This window comes from Papaver somniferum, chromosome 8 (assembly GCF_003573695.1).
Source record: "Papaver somniferum cultivar HN1 chromosome 8, ASM357369v1, whole genome shotgun sequence".
NCBI lineage: Eukaryota > Viridiplantae > Streptophyta > Magnoliopsida > Ranunculales > Papaveraceae > Papaver > Papaver somniferum.
This window is the reverse complement of record NC_039365.1, coordinates 109,720,052-109,744,116: the sequence shown is the minus strand read 5'-3', so window position 1 is coordinate 109,744,116 and position 24,065 is coordinate 109,720,052. Positions and strand designations below refer to the sequence as shown.

Genomic DNA, 24,065 nt, shown 5'->3' with positions numbered 1-24,065 from the left:
GTGGTTGTTCGACCCCCGCTTTTTCAAAATGTAGTAAATTGTGAAGGGAATGTCAAAGCTACCAGGATCCTTGCATTTCAGTGGGAGTTTGTGTTGTAAGATTTCCGAAGCATTCTCCCCCACACTTAGCACTTCATTACCCTTGAGCCTTTGCTTATTGGTACACAAGTCCTTCAACAACTTTGCATACTTGGGAACTTGCTTAATAGCATCAATGAGTGGTATGTTTACATGGATCTTCTTAAGAACGTCTAAAATCTCCTTTCTAGTTCCGCCTTCTTGGAATTTGCAAATCTGTGAGGAAAAGGTAGAGGAGGAACATAAGTAGAAACCGGAGTTTTAGAGTTAGGAATAGGTACCTCGGGTGTTTGGGGAATTTCATCCCTCTTTTCCTCCAAAACCGACTCCAAAAGCTTCTTCTTTACCCAAATCAGTAACTTCGGTTGCACAAGCTGTGTACCACTTCTCAATGTAATAGCATTGACACCCTCTTTTGAGTTAATAGGTTGAGAAGGGAGTTTCCCACTATTTTGTGCCTTCAATTTGTTTATATCCATCGCCACGGATCCCATTTGTGTCTGCAAGTCCTTGATTGCATTGTTGGTCTCTTTTTGACTTTCTTGAAACATAGTAGAAATGACTTGCATCATTGTTTGAAGCTTTGCGTCGATATCGGAACCTTGATATTGAGTTGATTGTTGTGGTTGCTGAAATTTTTGTTATTGTGGTTGAAATTAGTTTTTGGAACCGCACTTTGCTTATTGGCATAGCTAAAGTTCGGGTGATCTCTCCATCCCGAATAGTAGGTATTAGAATAAGTATCATACCGTCTTTACTGATTTGGAAAGACCGCACTAGCTTGCTCCAACTCTTCATTATATGAAAGTATAATAACCGCAGCCATCTTATGCATCATTCTCTCCATATTATTCAACCTTTGATCACGGTTGTAATGATGAATCAATAACTTCATGCACTCGCCTAACCATTGGTTTACCTCTTGTGTAGAATTGTTGCGAGGTCGCATCCATGCTTTCAATCGACTCAGTAGCTTAGGCCACCGTCTTGTTCACTAGTGCTCCACCACCCGCAGTGTCAAGAAGATATATATCACTTGGTTAGAGACCTTCGTAGAAGTAGTGTATTATCATTATGTCACTAAATTGGTGGTGAGGGCATTTTGCCACCAATCTCTTATACCATTCCCAACATTCATACAATGACTCCCCATCCTTTTGTTGTATCCCACAAATCTCCTTGCCAATTTGAGTAGCTTTTGATGCGGGAAAATATCTCTCAATAAAAAGTTTCTTCAACCCTTTCCATGTAGTAACACTCCCGGACGGTAAATAATACAACCATTCCTTAGCATTATCCGCCAAAGAGAATGGAAATGATTTCATAATTGCACCATCGGCATTAGTCTCTGCTGGTAGCATGGCCTGACTATGGTATGGAAATCCATGAGATGCTTGTTTGGATCTCCATTCACCATTCCATGAAACTTCGGAAACTCTCTAATCAACCCCGGTTTGATCTCGAAGGTTGAATTTTTTCCAATACACCACTGTTGTGCATCAAGCCTATGAGAATCCAAGGCCTTGAGTGTACGATCACCCATTGTTTCTTCTTCAACTAGTGGTTCTTCTTCAACTAGTGGTTCTTCTACAATTGGAACCTCTTATTCTTCTTCTTCTTGATGAAGATCTTCGTGTTCTACTTCCAAGTCTTGTTCTTCCGTTGTGTCTTGCTTTGGCTGGAATATTGTGCCTCTTCGAGTAGCTATCCCGCATCTTGGATAGTTCCAATCTTTAGAAGCCAGGAATTAGGTACCTGAAAACAATTCTCACAAACAAGTGAGAAACAAGACAAGAAACGAAAAACAAATTTGGAAAACATAAATAATAAAAATAAACTAAAAACTATATAATAAGTCGTATGCCTCTCCGGCAGCGACGGCAAAATTTGATCGCTGTCGTATGTGTCAAAAATAATTTCACTTTCTCACTCAACTAAAATAAATGAAGTATGTGGTAAGAAAGAGTTCGTTTCCATGGAGAGGCAATTGTTGTCATGCAATTTTCAGATTCTTAAATAACCAAAGGGGGGATTTTGTTTATCAATGCAATAAAAATAAATTGAAAGCAATAAAATGTGAAAGTAATCAATAAGAGGAAGATATTGGTCAAGGGTTATATCATTCACAAACATTTGTTTTCATCAATGAATAGAATTGATAATTTAATATATTTTTTTACTAAAAGTCCTAGGATATCTTGATCGCAAGAATATCCCGCTAATTTCCTAATTTCATCACAAACACATTAAAGATGCATAAATGAATTCTACTTAGAAAGGAACCTAAAGTGTTAAAAAACAATTTCGATTTAACTAAGGTTATGATTCACTTGCAACTAGTAGGATATATCACTACAAGCACTACTCACAATTATGCTACTTGCAATCAGGAATTGACAACTTTTTCGTATTGAAAATCCTAATCTAGCAATAGAGGTGAATGCAAATCCAATTGATTTACTCAACCAAACAAGCAATAAAATCATATGAAAATATAAACCATGAATCATAAACAATAAAGTTGAGACAAAATTAATTCATTGATGCAAATAACATGTTGTGAAATCAACTTAACCCTCAAACAATATTATTTGCTTAGCTACTCATAACTTTTGAGTTCATCATAATCAATAATTGAAATCAGATAAATAAGTTAAGAATCTTTTATTTAAGGTTGTTAATTTTATTTTAGGAAAACGAGAATTAGTAATGTGCATTTACTAGTTAAAGATTTTCCAAAGAGATTTTCGGCCAACATTTTGGACAGAACATTTTCAGGAATTATGGAAACCGAATTTGGAATATATTGCATATCTTGAGAATATTTTCGGTTTTGGAAATTCCCTGGTGTCCAAACTTCCTTGTCTATAAATACTTGAAGTTTGCATTTCTAGCAGAAAACTAGGTCAAGTCTTCAATACCCAAGTCCAAGCAGTCCACCAAGCCCACATAAGAGAAATACCCATGTAAAATTTCTGCTCAAAAGAGGTCAAGGACTGAGTCAGAGTCTGAGTTAAAAAACGACTCAGCTATCTGACTCGGCTGACTAGTCCCAGGCCAGAGTTGTTGCCAAGGCCAAACCAATGTTGCACCACCTTGGTGAAATATCTTGCATAATGCTTCCTGCATTGCATCTTGGTAACCACCTCATTCCTACTGCATCAGCACCAACAGATATAATGCAACCATCCACTTCAGTCCCTTGTATGTATCTTTTCAGCTCAAGAATGAGCTCTTAACCTCTCCAGAGCATTAAAAGCAACATCTTCCTTCCAGACCATTGCTTATCAACTGCAATATACCAACATCAGTCTCAATTGCAACCTGTTGCGAGCATCACCATCCACACATGCCTGCAGCGGCATCTCTTGTCAGTTCAGCTCAACTCCTGCAATGCTCCACCTGACATATAACCATTGCACTGATTCAGTTACACAACCAGCGTCACCAGTAGCACCATCATTCCATCTCAAACTTGACCATCTGCAGCTTCATAATCCAGCACTGCAACAGCACAAACTTTCATGTACTTTGTAACTCCATTTTTTCTCTCCTGCGCAGCACCAACAATACATCTTCTTGAGCACCAGTTCTCAGCTCAAGCCTGCAGTTCTGCCATTCAACATTTCAGTCACAGTTTCAGAACCTTCAATTCCATTTCAATCTTCTTTAAACTCGGAACCTCCTTTCTCTGTAGCAGCAGCAAACTCCATTTCTAAATCACCATAAGCAGCTAAACTGTGAACCAAAAGCCAAACACAGATCAATTCCCACCAACAATTCCACCATAAAAACCAATAATCCGACAACCCTTGTTCTCTACCAAATTAACCCACCCAGCTTCACTTTGAACTCGTAGAGAAATCTACTCTTTTTGTAACATCAGATCCCCTTTCTTGCCTTCGATAATGAGTCTTAAATCCCTAAAATCACCAATCTCAAACCACCAATTAATCTGTGTCTTCTTCATCTCAATTCATGTAAAACACTTAAACAGACCCATCTCCATCTCGTCACCAGCACCTGAAACTCAACAGCATCACCTCTGTGTTCTTCAGCAGCAAACACCACCAGCAAATCAATCCAAACTCAAAAATGAGCTTAACACATCTTCTGTGTTGTTCTTAGCTTCAATTCTGCTCTATATTTCTTCTCAAATTACACAACTAAACCCATCTCGATATCCTTCTCAGATCTACAAAAGCAGCTTCCATTCTTCTCAATTCAACGGCTGAAACCTCACAGCTTTACTGTGCCAGTTTCGATCATCAATTTTAGCTTAAAATCCTTCCCGTCACCGTATTAGTTAACCACAACAATACTCACCGAGTTCTTCTTTGACAACAGCCATTTTTTTCTTGTTTTCAAGTGGAGTAGGAAAGACGGAAGTAATGATATTTCTTTTCTGAAATTTAGGGTTGCTGTAAGAGAATTGTGGATACACCCACCCAGGTTAGCCAGATAAGGGTACATAGTGACTGTAGGCACCCACCCATTAGATAAGGGCCACCAGTTACCGGTTGCCTGTTAGTTCCGGAGAACTGACTTCCCCCTCTGTTTTCCCGCTCAACCGTCAGTTGCGGGGAACTGACAGCTTATTCTTCACCTGCGACTTGACCTTTTTGCTCTTTACGCTCCAAATGGACGTTTTCTCCTTCTTTTGGTCCAAATGACTCCAAAGTACCTAAATACTCAAAAGTAAACATAAGATACATATTTTACAAGGGAAATAGTAAAGAAAGCATAAACAATAGATATAAAATCAAGGTGTTTTAGATACATATCACATACGCACACTGTAGAATATCTATGAGGGCGTAATAGTAAATAAAAATGCAAATTTTTAATATTACACATTTACCCCTGTCTATATATTTCAAATGTGTATTTGTATGAAAACGTAAGGACATTACAGTAATTTAAGGCTATCAAAAAGGAATCAAGTTCATCTTTACTGCTAGATTAGGACTGTGAAAGATCTGAAATTTCTCAAGTTCATCAACATAAACTATCCCCAATTTGTAAAAATAACATCTTTATATTGGTTCAACCGAAGCCTTTCGCAACTGTTTTTACATATCGAATTACTAATCCCTCCTTTAAAAATAACATCAATTACCTTTTTCTATTTAGTGCGCAAATAGATGCGACTATGATTGAGGTGTTGGTGGTTAAGGTTTGAACGAAAGAAGTGGAGCCATGTAGCGGAGGGAGGGAAAGAAGATGGAAGAAAGATCACGACTAAAGTAGAGGAGAGAGGAAAAACAAAAAGGAAGAAGAAGGTGGTGGAAGTGTACAGCAGACTAGCATAGAGTTATTGTATCGGTGAATGTGCAAGATCAAACAAAAATAAAATGCACGGCTAAGATTAATTCAAATATATTATAGCACGTGTGAAGCACGTGCAATGCGTTCTTGTGATAATTAAACAAAAACCAGACCAACCGGATTAAATATAAATATTATATTCAATAAATAAATTGACCGCTGGTACCATTGTATATATACCAGCTGAGTTGATCTATGATTAGGATTATAGACCGTTGGGACCCTTGTATATACCAGTCGAGTTGATAATCCTAATTCTAGATCAACTCAGCTGGTGTACACGAGGTACCCAGCGGTCGATTTATTTATTTAATAATATTTATTTTATTTTATTTTGTCCGATTGGTCTGGTCTGGCCTGGTCTTTTTTTTTTTTTTTAATATTTCAATCACTTTATTTCATCATAGCGGAAATCAAGGCGATACTAGTGAGCCACCAAATTACTTAAAGAAACAAAAAGTTTTCAAAAATATAAACATAAAGTGGTATGACGACTCCGACTCCGAGATATAGTGACAACTACCATGTTATGTTTAACACATGAGCTCTGTCCTTTTATGAATGAACTCTTTAGTTTGGGTCCCTTAACTCATACAACCAAGATGTTTCCATCCACTTAGATTGGCTAGTGTTATCCTTAATTGGCACAGGTTTCTAGACTCTAGAGTTTCATATGCAACTAAACTTTTCTCCTATAATACTAGAATTAAGATTAAGACCAGTATCCGAATCCATCAGGTTCATATTTGCGTTGACGATCAAACATATATTCTGGAAAACACCGTTCACCCTAGTCAACGTTCGCAAACCATCTATCTCTACATCCATCTTCTTGATCTATTCATATGATTTGTTTGATTACATATATTGATGTACATGGTGCGACTATCCGAGTAGAGATTTATTTAATTATATATGAATTTTAGTATGCTTGAGCGCAAACTCGTGTACAATAATTGGATTCGCATCAGGGTACTTCCTCCCATAACCAATGAAGTAGGCCAACTAAGGAGATTGTTTAGTGTCGTTCCTATATTCTTCACATGTATCTAGAGTTTGGACAAAAGCTTTTGTGGGTACACCTCTTGTAAACCCTCCCAAGATTATAACTCGGCCACCAGGGCCACCTAGGGGTTCAAAGGCTTGTTGCACACGTTAAGTGAAATCACAATGCCTGCGACAGTGAGTTAGGATTTTATATTCTAGATTAGACTTGCTCGTGGACTATCAAACAATAATATTGGGGTTATTTGATAGACGCATTTTTGTGTTTGATTTGTCTCCATTCTCTACAATTGTTAGTTTGTACTTATTATGGTATTTTATGGGTTTGTAGGTGTTTTGGAAAAATAAACTTTTGTGGAAAATTGGCTCGAAAAGTGGTATTTGCACCCTCGAGAAGAATTACTGAAAGCACCCAAGAAAAATTATAAAGGAACCCTCGAAATTGATAAAGGCACCCTAAAATTATTAACGACACCTCGGTGGATATAGGCACCCATGGATTAGATAGGGGCGCCCATTGTCTTCACCTTCAAATAGGAAATTTGACGGGAAATTTATTCAGTCCTACTGCGTGTTTCCTGGAAAGGATTTTCAACGAGATTTTTTCGAATTTTCTGGTGGATTTGGACTGGGATTTGTTTGCTTCGATTAAAAAGGATTGGTAAGATATTTCTTCACGTAAAAATAGAAGATTATCAAGAAAACAGGGGAACGAAGATATCTCGAAATCTGATTTTAATTTTTGGGAAGTTACGTGGAGTAAAAAACGAGAATATCTTTGGAGAGTTTTGAACGGTTCATATTCTGTTATTAACGCGTGAAAAAGAGAAGCAAAAGAGAAAATAAACTGCGAAAGGTAAGATTATCTCGAGATTTTTGGTACCTATGGTGAATATATAGAGTTATAGGAGTCCCATAAGAGATTATCGAGAGTTTTGGGGTGGGGTGGGGGAAGAAATCACGCTGTATAAGGAGTTGTAGAGTCGCAGTAGCAGGTGAAGAAGAAGAAGCCGAAGGACATAGACCTGCTTAAGTAAGTTGCAAACCCAGAGGAGATTCGCAGAAACTATCGCTCTCGGCAGTGCTTGCGAAAAGCTTTCAACAACTGATATCCATCCTTTTGCAACTGGGCCTTTGTAACAGCGATTTTGTATCACCAATACAGCGTTGCAGATTCACTGATCTTATTCATTTCTCTCTTTTCTTCATTGTAAATACTTTTGGATCTATAAATAAATATTTTGAGATTGTTTCGACATAAGGAGCTAAACCCTAACATTGGGATGACGGAGGAAGACATATTTCATGCTTGTAGTAATTATATTTAATTCTTTTATGACTTTCTGTATTGATTGTTAATCGATTTATGATTTTTATTGAATGATTGTGATTTCAATTGATGGATCATGCACTCACGCTTAGTTTAAGACTTTCGATGTTCCATGCTTTCGATTACAATCATTAAATTTGAAAATCTACTTTTGGTAAAGAATCAGAGTCAATATTTGAGCTATAATTGTTTAGAATTAATATATGAATCGCATGATTGAGTTTTACGGTGGAATCATGAGTCGCAATCTCTAGTAACATTGTTATCATCTTTTGCATATTTTCTAGTTTAATTTTGAATTAGGTCTAGGATCGAATCTTCACAAGTCTGAGTTGAACGAATCTTATTATCATTTTTATACAACTGTTAAAATCACATCAAGCAGTGTCATGAATCATAATATAAGTATTCACACAGGTCGATATATTAGCTCATTAATGTTCAACACTAGTAGCATGTTTAGATATTAGAAACATAAATCAATTCTGAAAGTCAGGATAAGTCATTCTGAAATACCTACAAAAAGTAAACCAGACATACTAATTAGTACTAGACCTTCTGTTTTATCCCTCTCTCTTCTTTTGCCTCATTCCCCTCCATTTTTCTGTTATTCTCTTCGACTCTAGTGTCGAGGAAATTTTTTTTCTTCTGTAGTACGAGGTATTTTTTTTATATTAATTTAGATCTAGGTTAGTTTTTTTGTTTTTCTTGTCTAAGTCATCAATGGTGGTACTAGGCATTAAACTTGCTTTATCGGTTGTTGGAAAGATAATGTCGATTAACGATTATGTGATGGCTGGATCATCACTGTGGTGATGATATCTAAGGTTTCATATTTTTGGATGAAAAAGGTTGATAGTGGTAATCGATCGATGATTCAAATATAGTGGTGGAGAAACAAAGGATTTTTGTTCAACAACTTAATTATGTTGACGACAGCTAACGGCAACATTCCTATCTCTGGTAGATGTTTTTTGGTATTGAGTTGGTGATTCTGATTTTTATGAAGCAGGCGTATCTGATTTTGATGAAGCAGGCGTGTATGATTTTGGTTTTTGGGCGTTTAAGATGTCAAGTCCTCTTCAATTGCTGCTGGTTTTTGGGCGTTGAATATGTCAGCTCTTCTTTTTCGATTATATGGAGGTAGTTATATAATAATGGATGTTTTTTTTATCTGGGATTTGCTTCATGTGCAAATGGTGGTATTGGGTGGACTTGGTGATAATGGTTTCATGGTATCTGCTCCAGATGCTTTTTGGTAATGGCATTTATAGTGCTTGTAGAAGTGGTGTTAGTGCAATCTTGGTAAAGTGGATCTTGAATATGATATAGGCACTACCAACTTATGTGCATTTTCAGCTCTTGGATTTAAGTTTTTATATATATATATATATTTTTTAATTTGTATACTTGTTATTTACTTCTTGTAAATTTCTCTGTGCATGTTCCAATGCAAAAAAAATCATTTTGAAATGAAATAACATCGCCAAACTAATGGCTATATTTTTGACTGTTAAATGCCAAAAAAGTAGTTTTTCAAGGTGTATCTAGATAGTGTGTTAGAGCATTGCTCAGTTGAACCCACCAAGTGTTGGTACGTCAAGATTGGTTTTCATATTTTAATATCAAAACTCAGCCGCTTGATCAGATTACTAGAGTCAACTTCGTTAGGTTAGACTGTGAAGTCTAGAAATGTTGAGACATACAAGTATTACTCTGAAGACCTGAAGATTCTGAAAATGTATTAACATCAACAACTACATCATCCTTCCACTTGAGGTTAGTAATACATGACTTGACTTGTTTCAATTTTTATATCATAAGCTTTCAAGTCGTTTCTGATTGAAAAATTAACATTCTAAGTTATATATATGAAACTCTAGTATAATAGACTTGATCATCATATTGTGATCAAAGTGTCAAGGAACAATATATCAATAGGGATAAGTGCTTTATTTTGGTATATTGAATCACGAAGTATAATGATTATCTTTTGAACTTCGTAATTACAACATCAACATAATCTTTGTAACTCGCTACTAAATTGTGTAGTAAACATTGGTTTGATTTCATACCTAGAAAACTATGTTTGATTACAGAAGTTTAAAGAATTAGGGTACGAAATTGTTTCATACTCGAAAGGAAATCAAGAGGATTTATGGTACGGTTTTCATTGAGGATCATAAGGTTGGACCGATCCTAACCTATATAGGGAACTAAGGTAAAACCGATCCTAGATTATGTTGGGAGTAAAGGTATAATTGATCCCTACTTATATCAGGAGTCAAGGTAGAACCGATCCTCTTGTTTTAGGAGTCGTGGTAGAAACGGTCCCAATAGGAAAAACCGATTTCTCTAAGTCACGTACACTTTAGGGTGGGTGTACTTTTGGAAATAAGGTTTGCAAAAATAGGAAAGTTCAATATGTCGACATAACGAGTAATTTGAACATGTGTTGAAATTTTATTTCTTAATCGTTCAAAGATATTCATTGATACTCAATGTCAGATCCCAAACCGAATATTAGATAATCTTTTTGAGATTTTTGTAATTGTTTTGCCAGCAATCAAAACATGTCTCTGGAAAGATATATTAGTTAAGTGTTATCTAATATTGAGTTTTCCATGAAGATTTCAGTTATACAGTTGGATAATGGTTGGAATTAGACAAAACCGAATTTTAAGTGATTTATTGCATATCTTAAGAATATATTCGGTTATGGAAATTCCTTGGTGTTCAAACTACCTTGGTCTATAAATATTGAAGTATTTTGTTCTTACAAACTTATCCTGAGCTAGGCCAACTTCATCTTTGTTGTTTCTAGTGTAGCCGACTAATAGTATTCTCTTAATACTATCTTGGAGAGGAGAGTAACCTGATTAGGCGAAATCTCTTACGTACGCTAGTATAAAGACTTCTGTGGGATCAAGAACCTTCTACTAGTATCATTTGTGGGAAACTAGAATTACATTGTTATTTTAGTTTTCAATTATGGATTTGATTGACTAACAGTTGTTAACTCTTGATTGCACCTAGTTTGATTATTCTTGAGAGTCTTATCTTCTGACATAAAGTCACTCAAACTAGAACAAGAGATTAACATTGACTTGTAATAATCCATTGTTAATACTAGGTTCTGTACGTGATCGATCATAAGTCAGGATTCAAGTTTGTTATTGTGCAGGTACGGAAGACTGTTGAAGATTGAATACAAGCAGAATTTTTTTATTGGTTTTGTATCTTCATGATTTGCTTCGTGTACAAACTTGATCAGCTGGGATCCGACTAGATCTAGTTTATCTTTTGATAGACTTGTTATTGCTAGTCGTAATTTAGATCGACAAGCTATCATTTGGTGGTATTCTTCAGTGTCCGAATCTGGTAGTTCTGTTTGACTCGATCTAGTTAACTAGTTTAATCCAGATCTTGGAAGATCTAAAACTCGATAAAGAAGTTTAAATGATTTTAAACAGAAAGCCTTTGTCACACTCAACACAGGTATCTCTGATTAATTTCCTAAAATAGAAGAGTGGTTACCAAACAAATTAGTCCCTGTTTGGAAGACGATCGAAATGATTGAGTGTTTAAAGTCTTCAGAGAGACTGAAGCAACTTAAGATGGTGGACTCTATCTTAGGATTCACGTGCATTGGCTAGATTGGTTGTAGGCGCAGGGATATTGAGGAAACTAGGTAACTAGGGGTAGTTTAATTGGTCTCAACTATACTAAGTTGGTAGTGTCTGTGTATAATGGCTTAATTCTGAGAGTATTCAAAACTGGACTAGGTGGGTTTTTCTGTATTTGTGGTTTCCTCGTTAACAAAATCTTGATGTATCTTTACTTTTACTTTCCACGATAATAATTATTGTTTTAGTTACAATTAAAAGTAAATACATTGTACGTCAATCCCAAACACTTAGGTTGATCCATATAGTTTTAGTTTCGAACTAGAAACTATATACCAAGTGTATACCTTGTGGTAGCTATCTTCTTGGCAGTTTATGTCTATAGTAGATCATGCAAGGCATATGACTTATAGGTTGATATCGAAAATATTGTGGTGTACTTGGTACGCTCGTTATTTCACACTCTATAAATGAACAATACATTTTCTGATGATACGGAAGGGTTCGACAAAAGTTTATATGTCACCAGATCGATACAACGTGTGGCTGTATTGAGTCAGTACATCAATCGATACGACGGAGCAGATATTTATTAGACTTCCTTTGCATAAGGTATTTACGCTACTTTGCCATTTTTGTACCCATTATAGGCATGGAAAAATGACAAACATGACATACTTAGTGGTATATTTACCACTTAGTCAGGTGCGATATATAGTCTACCGAACAGTAGAGACTCAAATCGCTCGATAGTCAGTAGATTGCCAAAGATATAATGACTATCTATCGACGCTATAATTGTCGCTCAGTGGTTCATGATGCAATGGTCAAAATTCATCCCCCTATAAATATTCAACTCACACCTCTTCCATACTTCTCATAATTTCATACCTCTTCCATACCTCTCAAAACTCTTCTAATTTTTCGTAATACGAATTCTAACACCGCTGAGCTCATAGAAAACTAGCATGCCACCTAAAATCAAAGATGTGTTAACGGAGCCAGTGTGCAAAATCTAAGAAAAAAGCGGAGCACAAAATTTATTGTTGCCGAATGCTGGAATTATATATTTCTTACCCTACGTCTACCGATATGGTGCACAACATCAAGGCAGAGCATTGTGGAAAAATATATTTCAAAAAATTGAAGAAGAAACCATGAACCTCAATAATCGTGAGGCGAGTGGTTTGAGTGGCCGCTTCATTATAGTCAATAAGAAAGTAAGTTTGTACACTGCTCGGGTAATGCGAGCCGATGGAAACCCAAGGAATAGTGAAAGGCTGATGGACATTGAAGAAAGGTGCAGGGCGGAGCGGCTCCACATGAACGGAAAAAAAATTTAAATATGGAAGTTGTTAAGAGATCTTAAAAGTGATCCCCAAATATAATCTAGTCATGTTATTTTATGTGAAGTTTTAATTTCTTAATTCTCAACTTTAATTTGTAGGTTTTAATTTTTCTATATTTTATTATTAAATTTATGTTTTAATTAAAATGTAAGTCTAAGTCTAAGTAAATATAAATATTTTAATTAAGCATCAATGAATTAAAAGTATACTGTTGAATTTCAACAATATTTCTTGTTTTAAGTTAAATTTTTGAATTTCAATGAAAATCTCTGTCAATCTTTGATCTCGTGGTTTTCTTCTTCATTTGAAGAAACTTCCATTTGATGCACTCTTGAGGAGATTTTCTTTTGTTCTTCTGACCGGTATGATTAGCCTTTAAATTTAATTTGTCTTTGCTTTGATTTTCACTGCCTTGAACTCTTCTCTGCTTTTTGGCTGCAGGTTGACTTGGTCAATATCTAAAACTTGAAGACTCTTTACTGCTTATATATTTCTTTATAAGTATCACGTACGTTAACAATAACTTCAAATACTACTCCATAAAAATCAAGTTGGTTTTGAAATTTTGTTATTTGGAATATTTTGAGATTGAAAAAGAAACAAAAAGTTTGTGTAAAAACTTTGATGTAAACAATCAAGTTTGTAACTCACTTACTTACAACAGTTGTAGATAGAGTTTCCACTGATGTAGATCACATAGCCAGCGATAAAAACTCTATAGCTGGCGCTCTAGACATCATAGCTCGATAGCATCTGTATTGCTGAACTCTTTTCCTATAGTGGCGCAGTTAGTGCCGGGCCACCTGGTATAACAAATGTAAAAGTTTGTCGTTGTGCATGCGAACCGGCCTAATACGGTGCTTGTGTAGCTGAAAACGGTAACGGTCACCCGTGTTCCGATGTTCCCGCGCTTCATTTCCCCAAGATAGAGAGATAGAGAGTGAATCTGTCAGGGTTTCACTATGAACTCTCTACGCCTAGATGCATCAAAATCATTCACAGACGCTCGACCATTTCTAGGGTTTCAAACTCACCCCTTCTTATATTCGTTCTCAAACTCAATTGTGTGTTTCACTGATCGAAACATCTCTTCTAGTGTAATTTCCTGTAGTTATCATGGAGGAAATAGGAACCCTAGAGCGAAAAAGAATCAGAAAAGAATTAATACCAGTAATAATGGAGATAGATTCATTAATAAAGAGAAAGAAAATGTGTGGAGTGTAGATAATGAATTAGCAAAAGGGGAAGAGAAACAAAATCCAAGTAGGAGGAGGAAGAGAGAGGGTAAGAGAGTGAAGAATGTTGGAGGGGGGAAAAGAGATAAGAATTCTAGGGTTATGGTTTCTGGCACCATGTTGGATGAAGTTGAGACTGTTTTGCAAACACAGGTATACCCAGATTCAAAATTTTAGGGTTTGTTTTTTATTGGATTGTGAATTAAGGATCAAAGTAATTTAATAGATTACAAATTTAATTTCAAAATTGTTATTTATGAACTTCAATTTGCTTAAATTATCAATTGAAAATGCATAATTTGATACTCTAGGGACTGTATTCTCTTGTTAATGAAAATTTGTACTCAATTCTTTGATATGGTTTTGTTTTTTTTTGGTCAGGAACCTGTTATAAGACCGATATGGAATACATTTTCTAGTAGTGTAAGTGGGATATGGAAAGGAGTTGGTGCTGTTTTTTCACCCATTACTGCGGAAATGGAGCCAATTGACGTGGGGAAGAAAAACGAGTATTTGTATGACTGCTACACTCTTTCTCACATTGAACTGGTGCCATCACCTTCCAAAGGTCAGAGTTCTCACATTAGAAGGAAAATTAATTGGGTTACTTTGAACCCTTATGGTGAAATACAGCAAGCTAGCAGAGATCTGTCTCTGCCCTTGAAGGAAACAATGGATGCCAGCACGAAACATCGTGATTTGCCTACATTCGAATCATTTGACCTTGGATCAAGTGATTTGATGGATGACGATATTATGGGGATAGAGCCTGGCCTTGTTTTCTTTGAGGTACGCTTTATGATTCCTTTTTGTCTGCTTAAACAGCTAGCTCGCATTTTTCGCTCACTTATATTCATGAAAATGTTACATCTTTATTGTGAAAATACTGCATCCATTAGGGGTTAGTTTGTCATTCTCAATCTACTTCTTTGAAAGTTTCTCATTGTTGCTAGATCAGTATTAGTCATTTAAAAATTTGGACTTGTGTACTACACTAGCGATTCTCAAAACTTCTATTGACCAGCTGAATTAACATTGTGCAACCCCGAACCTCAAGTGAAGTGCTATAAGCATGTAGGAGGAGATAAGGTTCAAGGTCATTTTCCCACACATTAAATAGAGTCGATCAGAGTCTTGTTTGTTGTTTATATGGATCGATTGCTACAATTAGAAACCTTATGGGCATTTGATATCGGTTTGCTGAATAGCAATGTGTTCATCATGTTGAAATGTTAAATAGAATGGTGTTTGTTCACATAAAAACTAAGATACAGCAAAGATAAATGATTTTCACATAAATCATTGTGATGTAGCTTTCTTTGGTGCTGAGCTAGAGATAATAAATTTATGATATTCTTGCATGTCCGCTTTCCTGTTGTCAAACAGAATTGTTTTTGATTTGCAGGATGGATCTTATTCTAGAGGCCCTATGGAGATACCAGTTGGAGAACCACAAGATGACTCAAAATATTTCCTCTCGCCAACATTCAAGTTTGAGCAAGTAACTTAACTATCTGTCCGTGTATTGTGCTGTGATGTCTGATGGATAACTCATTACTTACTAGTTATCAAAATTTTCCTTTTTTTTATTGTCTTTCACATATATTGAGCATCATGTTCTGCTAGAAAAGAAACAAATCATATTATACTGGGAAAGTATTATTGTCCAAGTAGGAGAAATTATCTGAGCTCATGTAAGTTTTCATGTTGTAGTGCTTGGTTAAAGGATGTCACAAAAGATTACGCATTGTGCACACGATAGAATTTGGAAATGGTGGTTCAGACATACAAATAATGAGAGTTGCTGCATATGAAGAAAAGTGGGTCAGTCCTGCTAATTTAAGTGAACTAAGGTAACAATATGCTTCTTCAACTATCTCCTGTACATATCATTCAATATCTAGTATAAATCTTGCTTGGTACCACAATATAATTCTTTCTCCAAGTTCATTTGGAATTCCTAGTTTCTGCAGACACAATGGATAGATCACAATTGTTTCTTATGAGTTGAACATTAAAACGACATTTAGGAGCTGAGATTTTTAGGAGAATAAGGAGAAATTGATGACTACTATTTTAGTGTCCGTGTCCAGATTTGCCGGTGAAGTAGACGAAACATTTTAGCACGGGATGTGATTCTTGATTCTGTTTACTAGTGAGAGACTCTTCTCAGTTTATTTATTTTTAGGCCATGATATCCATTTGATAATTCAGGAGGCTTAAAATGAATAATGCTCCAAAAAGAGTTTTATTTTCATTTCTGTTGGATCATCCGACAGCTCGAATTAGGGAAGAAATTTTCTAAGAGTGTTCCTCTACTTAATCTTCTAGTCATTCTTTTACTTTTTTAAACATTTATAATAACAATAAATTATCCATTTTCATTAGCCTTCTTCTTCTCCTTGTCCTTCTTCTTCAATCTGAGATTCTGAATCTTAACGGTTGCATTGTTGTATTTGAGCAGTGACGTGGAGTTTGATTTGGAACCCTTTTCTCAGCGAAAACGAATCCAACCATCAGAGCTGACTGGATACTGGAAGGTGTTTGAGGTGAGTGCATCTCCAATTTACGGAGAAGAGACGAAGGAAAGCAATGAGACGCCTTATGTGTACCTCTGTACCGAGACCTTAAAGAAGAAAAACTTGCCTGAGAACCCTGTTCATTTCGGAGAAGAAGAGATGCTTGATATGCAAGATGTGTCTGTCCTTTGGCTTCCAGGTGGCATAACAGGTTATGTAGACATCAAGAAGGATGGTGTTCTCTGCATTGGATTCAGTTGGTACTCTGACGAAGGAGTCAACCTTGTTATGGAGAGGGATTATGGAACAGATGGTAAACTTAAAGATGTTCGATTGAATACAGAGGTGAAGAGAAGGTGGTCTGACCCACTATGATTCCTCCTTTTTCACCTTATTTCTGTTGCTCCAGTTCTTACTTGCTAATCTATCTCTTCAGTAAGGTCTGTACACATTCCCTGTAAGAAGAACATGCTCAAAAATGTAATATTTTCTTCTTTTAAAGAAGGTTCCGAAAAAGCAAGATGTGGATTGATATTGGATATTACTTGGTTAGTCCATAGCCATTGAGACACTCTTAGATGTTGTGTACTTTGGTGGGTCAGTCAATTTGAACCGACATGCCAACTATTGCTTTGAATAGTGCCCGTATTCATTCCAGTATCTCCCATCCACCACCACTATAATGAAACCTCACTTAAATTCCCAACTAGATTTAGGTACCCCTCAATTTGTTAGTTGAAGTGTGTTCACATACTTAACAGAGCAGGGATAGTGTGAGAGAGAGGTAAAATCAATGGGTTCATCTTCTTCTTCTTCGGCAAAACCAGTTCTACCATTGCACATCAAGATAATGATTGCTTGCCAATCCATCCTAACAGATGTTTCACGTCGTTCTGATGACACGATAAATAGAAGCTTCTTAAACTTGTTCAATTACTTTGTGAAGGTACCTCCAAATGAGAAACCAATCTAAGGCATCAAAGCCTTAGATATCGTAGTTGATCCAAACAAAAACTTATTTTTACGTCTCTTCACCCCAACTGATAAAGCCTCCTCTGACCAAACTCTTCCAGTTATTATCTACTTCCATGGTGGTGGGTTCTCATCATTTTGTTCTCCTGATTTCTTCCTCTACGATAACTTCTGCCGTCGGTTGGCTAAGAACATTCCTGCCGTTGTCGTGTCTGCTAACTACCGTCTTTCACCTGAATACCGGTTTCCAACACAGTATGAAGATGGATTACAATCTTTATGTTTTCTTGACTCAAAAATTTCTCATTGGCTTCCGACTAATGCTGATTTATCAAGGTGTTTTCTTGCGGGTGATAGTGCTGGTGGTAACTTGGCTCACCATGTTGCGGTTCGGTACTCGGCTGAGATTAACGATTTTAGAGAGCTTAAAGTGATCGGTCTGATAGCAATTCAGCCTTTCTTTGGTGGAGAAGAACGGACTGAGTCAGAACTACGTTTAACAAATGTTCCCGTCGTTTCAGTAGAAAATGCAGATTGGCATTGGAAAGCCTTTTTACCAGAAGGTTGTAATCGTGATCACCAAGCAGCTAACGTTTTTGGACCCAACTCCGTTGACATTTCAGGATTGAGCAAGTTTCCTGTTACACTGGTGGTAATTGGCGGATCTGATCCCTTACAGGATTGGCAAAGACGATATTTTGAAGGTCTGAAGAGATTTGGCAAAGAAGCTTATTTGGTGGAGTATCCAAAAGCTATTCATATATTTTATGGGTTCCCTGAATTGATTGAGTCTTCATTGTTAATCAATGATATCAAGACATTTATTGAAAAGAGAACTCATCTCTTGGCATGAAAGAACTTTCTCTTAGCCAATTTAGTTCAGAGGAATTCATGTTCACGATCTACATTGTTTTTTTTATTTATCAGCTTGCTTTTATATGTACACTGCTTGTAGAAGTTTTTTATTATCCTTACTGTCGATATTGTCAGTCCCAGATTCATTGTCAATGTACTTCTCTGGGTTGTGCTGATACTTGTAGAGCATGTTCATGTTTCGTGTCTAAGAACAGTGCGACTACCAACACCAATACCATATTTGTGGGAGAAAGGCAAAGATTTTTCTCGGAAATGTCGTATCGGACTTTCTGAAGTGTATCAGTATCAAAGAGAGAGTTTGGAATCCTACTACGAAGTCTGGATACAGTAATTTACTCCCAGTTGTAACTTCTTACCTATTTTATGCGACCAACTAAATGGCCTTCTGATTTTGTGAGTGATCTACAAAAATGTCAACTACAGTGCAGCATATGTATAGCAGGGATAGCGGGTTTGTAACATTCTGCTTCTGTGGTGAAAAATTGCAGCATTGTTTTGAACTTTGTGGAATAAGCAGAAACAAATGGCAAAAACATATAAATACCCCATCTCAAAACTGAAATGATATTATTCAGTTTAGATATTACAGGTTCATAAGAATAACATCAGAATCCAAAGAATGTTATAAACAAAGAATATTCAAGATCATAAAAATCTAAAATTAAATTGGGTGTTCCAAGCATTACTATATTTATAATTTTAACTCACCCACATGTTCATTGAACATTGCAGTGCTAATTGAGGTACTTCTCCTTTCGAGCAATTAATTCTGCACTTTGATTTATGACCACCCAAAGCCTGGTAACAACTGAAAGATTTCCTACAGAAATCACAAGTGAATTTTGTAGAAGAAGAAGACAGTATTGATCTCTTCACAGCATCTAACATGAACCCATATCTGTAATCCCTAGTTTCCTTCTCAATCCTCTCTTTCTTTGATCGACCTTCTGCATAATTGACCATATTAGTATCTTCTACTTTTCGTTTCTTTTTCATAGCTGGAAACTCTGTGATGATTCTGTCTTTCTTTGGGTGATTGTTTTCCACTAAATCAAGAGAAAATCCACTGGCCAACATCAATAAGGCTTCTGCCACTTCCTTTTCATCTTCTTGCTTCTCAATTGATGATAAAGAAGAAAACGATGTTGTTGATGATGATACCGAGCTTTTACGACCCCTTTTTGCTTTTTTACACCATTGGGGTAGAAGAGAAAAAGATGAACTTGGGACTTGATTCTTTAGCTTTAGGGGAAACTCCATTGTCTTCTTCTCTGTAATTTCTTGAAAATAAGAATTATCAATTTCGAAACCTCCATTAATGCTTCTTTTAATTTTAAACTTGAGTTTTGATGGCGTCGCCCTCTTCTTTGATCTTCCATTGTAAGATTTGATACAACAGCGTAATGAAACAGGGACTTTGCTGAGAAACCCTAGAAGAAAGAAGTCGAATCAATGCTACAATCAAGAGAATTTAGAGAAATTGTTGAATACCCAGATAACTCCTCACTCTCAGATATCTCAGAACGATTATAACAGGTAATTAAGGAAACTTCCAACATATAAAGAGAAATTTAAACCCAATTCACTCTTACTACTGGCAACTAGTTTCTAAAATCTTCACTTCCCAAATTTCCAATCTCTTATCTTCCAAGACTTATAACGGACTTGTAATTATGTTTCATGATTCCTAATTTCAATTAAGATGCAGCTGGGACAACCAGCTGACTACGCGCCATCCGATTGTTGGGGCAAAAACCGCCATTGTAGACAATAGAGGAACGGTCCCATTCCCAATTTTCGTGATGCACGGTACACCTGCATATATTTCATGCTCACTGGCTTCCAACCTGGCCAGGGTTAGGTTGTTGTGATGGCATGCGCCTGTGTGCTTTGGTTACCGTTACCAAACCGTGTTTTACCCCAGTGTCAGAGAGTGAGAAGCAAGTGACAAGGTGGCTACATACAAAAATATAGTACATGTAATTAAACAGGAAGTGACGAGGAATACTGAAGACTATCTACTTAGAAACTGTACTTTGCAACATTGCCATTGTCATATGAAATTCGCATTTCCAGATACAAAAATTATGTTTTGGTAAGCGTTGCTTGGAATAGTCAACTCAGATGCGGTCATGCGCATCACGATCCTAACTAATAGTGGTATTAGGAGTATGTTCTGTATAGTCAAGTCAATTAATATTGACTTGACTAGATCCTGTAATAAGAGTTAGAAATACCTCATAATATGTGCATGTAGAATCTATCAAATCATTACATGTGATAATATTTCTTTAATTTCTTTAATATCTTTACATGGTATCATTGAAGGTACGACCTAGGTAAAATTTTGCAACAAATTTTTCAACAGAATTGTGATTTTTTCACTATATTGAGATCAAATATCCTTTTCAATAATTTTCTGATCTTCATTCACCTTTGGTTGCTCAATCTTTTAACAAATTTCAAAATCTTGGTCTTCATTACTTTGAATCTTGGTTCTTTCTTCATCTAACAATGCCGAATACCAGAGGTTCAATGAGTATTCAACGACAACAACAACAACAACATCAAGAAATTCCAGATCCACAGGGTGTTTGGAATCAATCGCAATCACAAGTTGAAATTCCAGTTTCCGCTGCTTATTTGTCTGGTAATGATGCTAATCAGGGTAATTCGAGTTATTCGCTTTACCATTCAATAACATAGGAAATTTTGTTTCTTTAAAGTTGGATTATACCAACTTTCTCTTATGGCGTGTGATCAATTCAAATCTGTATTGACATCTACTGATTTATATGGCCATGTTAGTGGTGAAATTGTTGAACCCCAATACCAAATTTTAATCAATGGTGTTACTACTGTTAATCCAAGATGGGTATATGGAGAAAGACAGATAGGTTTGTTGTTAGTTGTTTGAAGGCTACATTTAGTAAAACTATCTCTGGTGATGTTCTTGGAATGTCTACTGCTCGTGAGATTTGGCAATATCATGAATCTAGTTTTAGATCTCAATTTGGAGCAAGACGTAATATGTTACGCCAACAATTATATGGTATTAGAAGGGGTTCTCAGTTTATATGTGTTTACTTATATAATTTGAAGACGGTTACAGATTCTTTAGCTGCTATTAATGATCGAGTCTCAGATACAGATTTGATGATGTATGTTCTTAATGGTCTAGGTAGAGAATATGATACTTTTGTAATCTCTGCACAGAATCGTGAAAATCCGTATACTTTTGGTGAGTTGGAAGCTAGACTGTTAACACATGAACAATGGCTAAGTACTCAAAATCAGGAATCAAGTACTTTTCGGGATAATCCTTCAGCTTTTTATGGGAGTAATGTTACTACTGGTAACAAGAATGGGAAGAATAAGGGTAAGAACAAGAATAATCAAGGGCATTTTTTCAAATCTGGTAATGGTAATGTTCAATTTAAGGGTGCTGCTGGCTCTACAAGTGCAAGTGCAGATGCTTCAGATGGTGCTTCTACTAGTAGACCATTTGTGGATTTTTTTACAGTTGAATGTCAGATTTGTCGAAAGACAGGGCATTATGCAACTAGATGTTTCTTCATATATCATCCACCACCTAGTTCTGATTCAAAGTCCACTGCCAATATGGCTCAAGTTGAAACAGCTTTCAGCAGTATGCCAATAAATTCAGCCGACTTATGTGATGATCCTTCTGGTGGCTCTACATCAACCACTTGGATTTCTGATTCTGGTGCTTCACGACACATGACTGGTGATAATGAGCTCCTTCAGGATACTTCTAACTATCATGGGAAGGACAAGGTCATTGTTGGTAATGGTAAGACTTTACAAATATCTCAAACTGGTTCTTCTATTTTACACACACCTGAAGCTAGTTTTGAACTTAGACATGTCTTACTATTAAACAAAATTTGTTGTTAATTGCACAGTTTGCTAAGGATAATTGTTGCTACTTTGTTTTTGATCCATGGAGTTTTGAGATAAGAGACCTTAGTTCACAAGCTCTTTTGGCTCAGGGAAAAATGGCCAACAATTTGTATCTTAACTCACATATTTCTGTAAAAAAAAATGCTCGGTTCACCTCATATTCATCTATAATTGCTTCTCCTTCTTTGTGGCATAATAGACTAGGGCACCCATCTAAGAAAATCATTCAACATCTGTATTCTACTAAAGTCATTGCTCGTAAGTACGATCATGAGAATCAACTATGTCATCCTTGTCAAAATGTTAAGAGTAAAAAGTTGTTATTTGGTCTTTCTTCTTCTCATGAATCTAAGCCTTTAGCTCTTATTCACTGTGATGTTTGAGGACCCGCTCCAATCACTTTACATGCTAGTTTTAGATATTACATTCTTTTTATAGATGATGCCAGTAGATTTCACTGGATTTATACTATGAAACTCAAAACAGATGCCATTCATTGTTTTACTCATTTTAAATCTCTTACTGAAAATTTGTTTTCTACAAAGATTTTGTGTTTTCAAACTGATAATGCATGTGAACTTGCTAAGGGTTCATTTAAGCAGTTCCTTGATTCTAATGGCATTCATCTCAGATTGTCATGTCCTAACACCCTTGAACAAAATGGACTGGCAGAACGAAAACACAGACATATTACAGAGATGGGCAATACTCTTTTGTTTCATTCTTCAACTCCTAATTTTTTTTGGTATGATGCTTTTCTCACTGCTACATATCTAATTAATAGAACTCCTAATCTTGTCTTATCCATGAAATCTCCTTACGAGGTTTTATTTCAAACTTCTCCAGATTGCTCTTTTTTGAGAGTTTTTGGCTCTATATGTTTTCCTTTTCTTGGTCATTATAGGCATAACAAGTTGTCTCCTAAGTCTGTTAAATGAATCTTTATTGGTCATAGTCCACTTCATAAAGGATACAAATGTTTGATCCCATCTCTCATAAACTTCATATATCTAGACATGTGATTTTTGATGAATGTAATTTTTACTATAGTTCATCTTCAACTGAAACATCTCCTTCTAATTCTACATTACTTCCATCTTCTTCTGACTCTACATTACTTCCATCCACTTCATCCCCTACTTCTTCTATGACTACTAGATCAATGAAAGGCATAACTAAACCTAAAAAATTTTCAGATTTTGTTCTTAATCATTCAGTAAATCATCCTATTTCACCCGCATTTGTAACTTTGTTGACTAGTATCTCTGAGCCTAAAAACTTCAGAGAAGCATGTAAGGAGCCTAAGTGGATACTTTCTATGAAAGATGAGAATGATGCTCTGATGTTGAATGAAACTTGGACTTATGTTTTGCTTGAACCTCATATGAATATTCTGGGTTGTAAATGGGTGTATAAGGTAAAATTGAAATCTGATGGTACTATTGATTGACTTAAATCTAGATTAGTAGCTCAAGGCTATAATCAGCAAGAGGGAGTAGATTTTGGAGAAACATTTAGTCCAGTTGTTAAGTCCACAACTGTGAGAGTGGTTTTAAACTTAGCAGTAAACCATAATCGGTCAGTTAGACAACTTGATGTGGCCAATGCTTTTTTCTGCATGGTCACTTAGCTGAAAATGTTCTATATGAAACAACCTCCAGGGTCCACTCGTCCAGATTTTCCAGATCATGTATGTCACTTAAAGAAGTCCTTATATGGTTTAAAACAAGCACCAAGGGCTTGGTTTCACAGATTTAGTTTTTTCCTTCTTCAGTATGGTTTTACTAAGTCAAAGAATGATCATTCTATGTTTATCTACATCT

General features: G+C 36.1%; 1 protein-coding gene and 1 pseudogene across 1 annotated transcript; both read left to right on the top strand.

The window, feature by feature from the left end:
• The first annotated feature begins 13,543 nt into the window (after positions 1-13,543).
• LOC113302570 lies at positions 13,544-17,041 on the top strand. The gene is made up of 5 exons (XM_026551501.1): positions 13,544-14,104; positions 14,333-14,740; positions 15,357-15,452; positions 15,665-15,804; positions 16,416-17,041. The coding sequence occupies exons 1-5, from the start codon at positions 13,679-13,681 to the stop codon at positions 16,843-16,845; spliced, it is 1,500 nt and encodes a 499-aa protein (XP_026407286.1). The 5' UTR covers positions 13,544-13,678; the 3' UTR covers positions 16,846-17,041.
• Positions 17,042-17,180: 139 nt separating this feature from the next.
• Positions 17,181-18,753, top strand: LOC113303241 (annotated as a pseudogene).
• Positions 18,754-24,065: the final 5,312 nt, after the last annotated feature.

Coding starts and splice junctions, on each gene's coding strand:
- LOC113302570 (XM_026551501.1), top strand. CDS start 13,679: ATGAACTCTCTACGCCTAGATGCATCAAAATCATTCACAGACGCTCGA. Junction 14,105..14,332: donor AGACTGTTTTGCAAACACAG/GTATACCCAGAT, acceptor TTTTTTGGTCAG/GAACCTGTTATAAGACCGAT. Junction 15,805..16,415: donor GCTAATTTAAGTGAACTAAG/GTAACAATATGC, acceptor GTATTTGAGCAG/TGACGTGGAGTTTGATTTGG.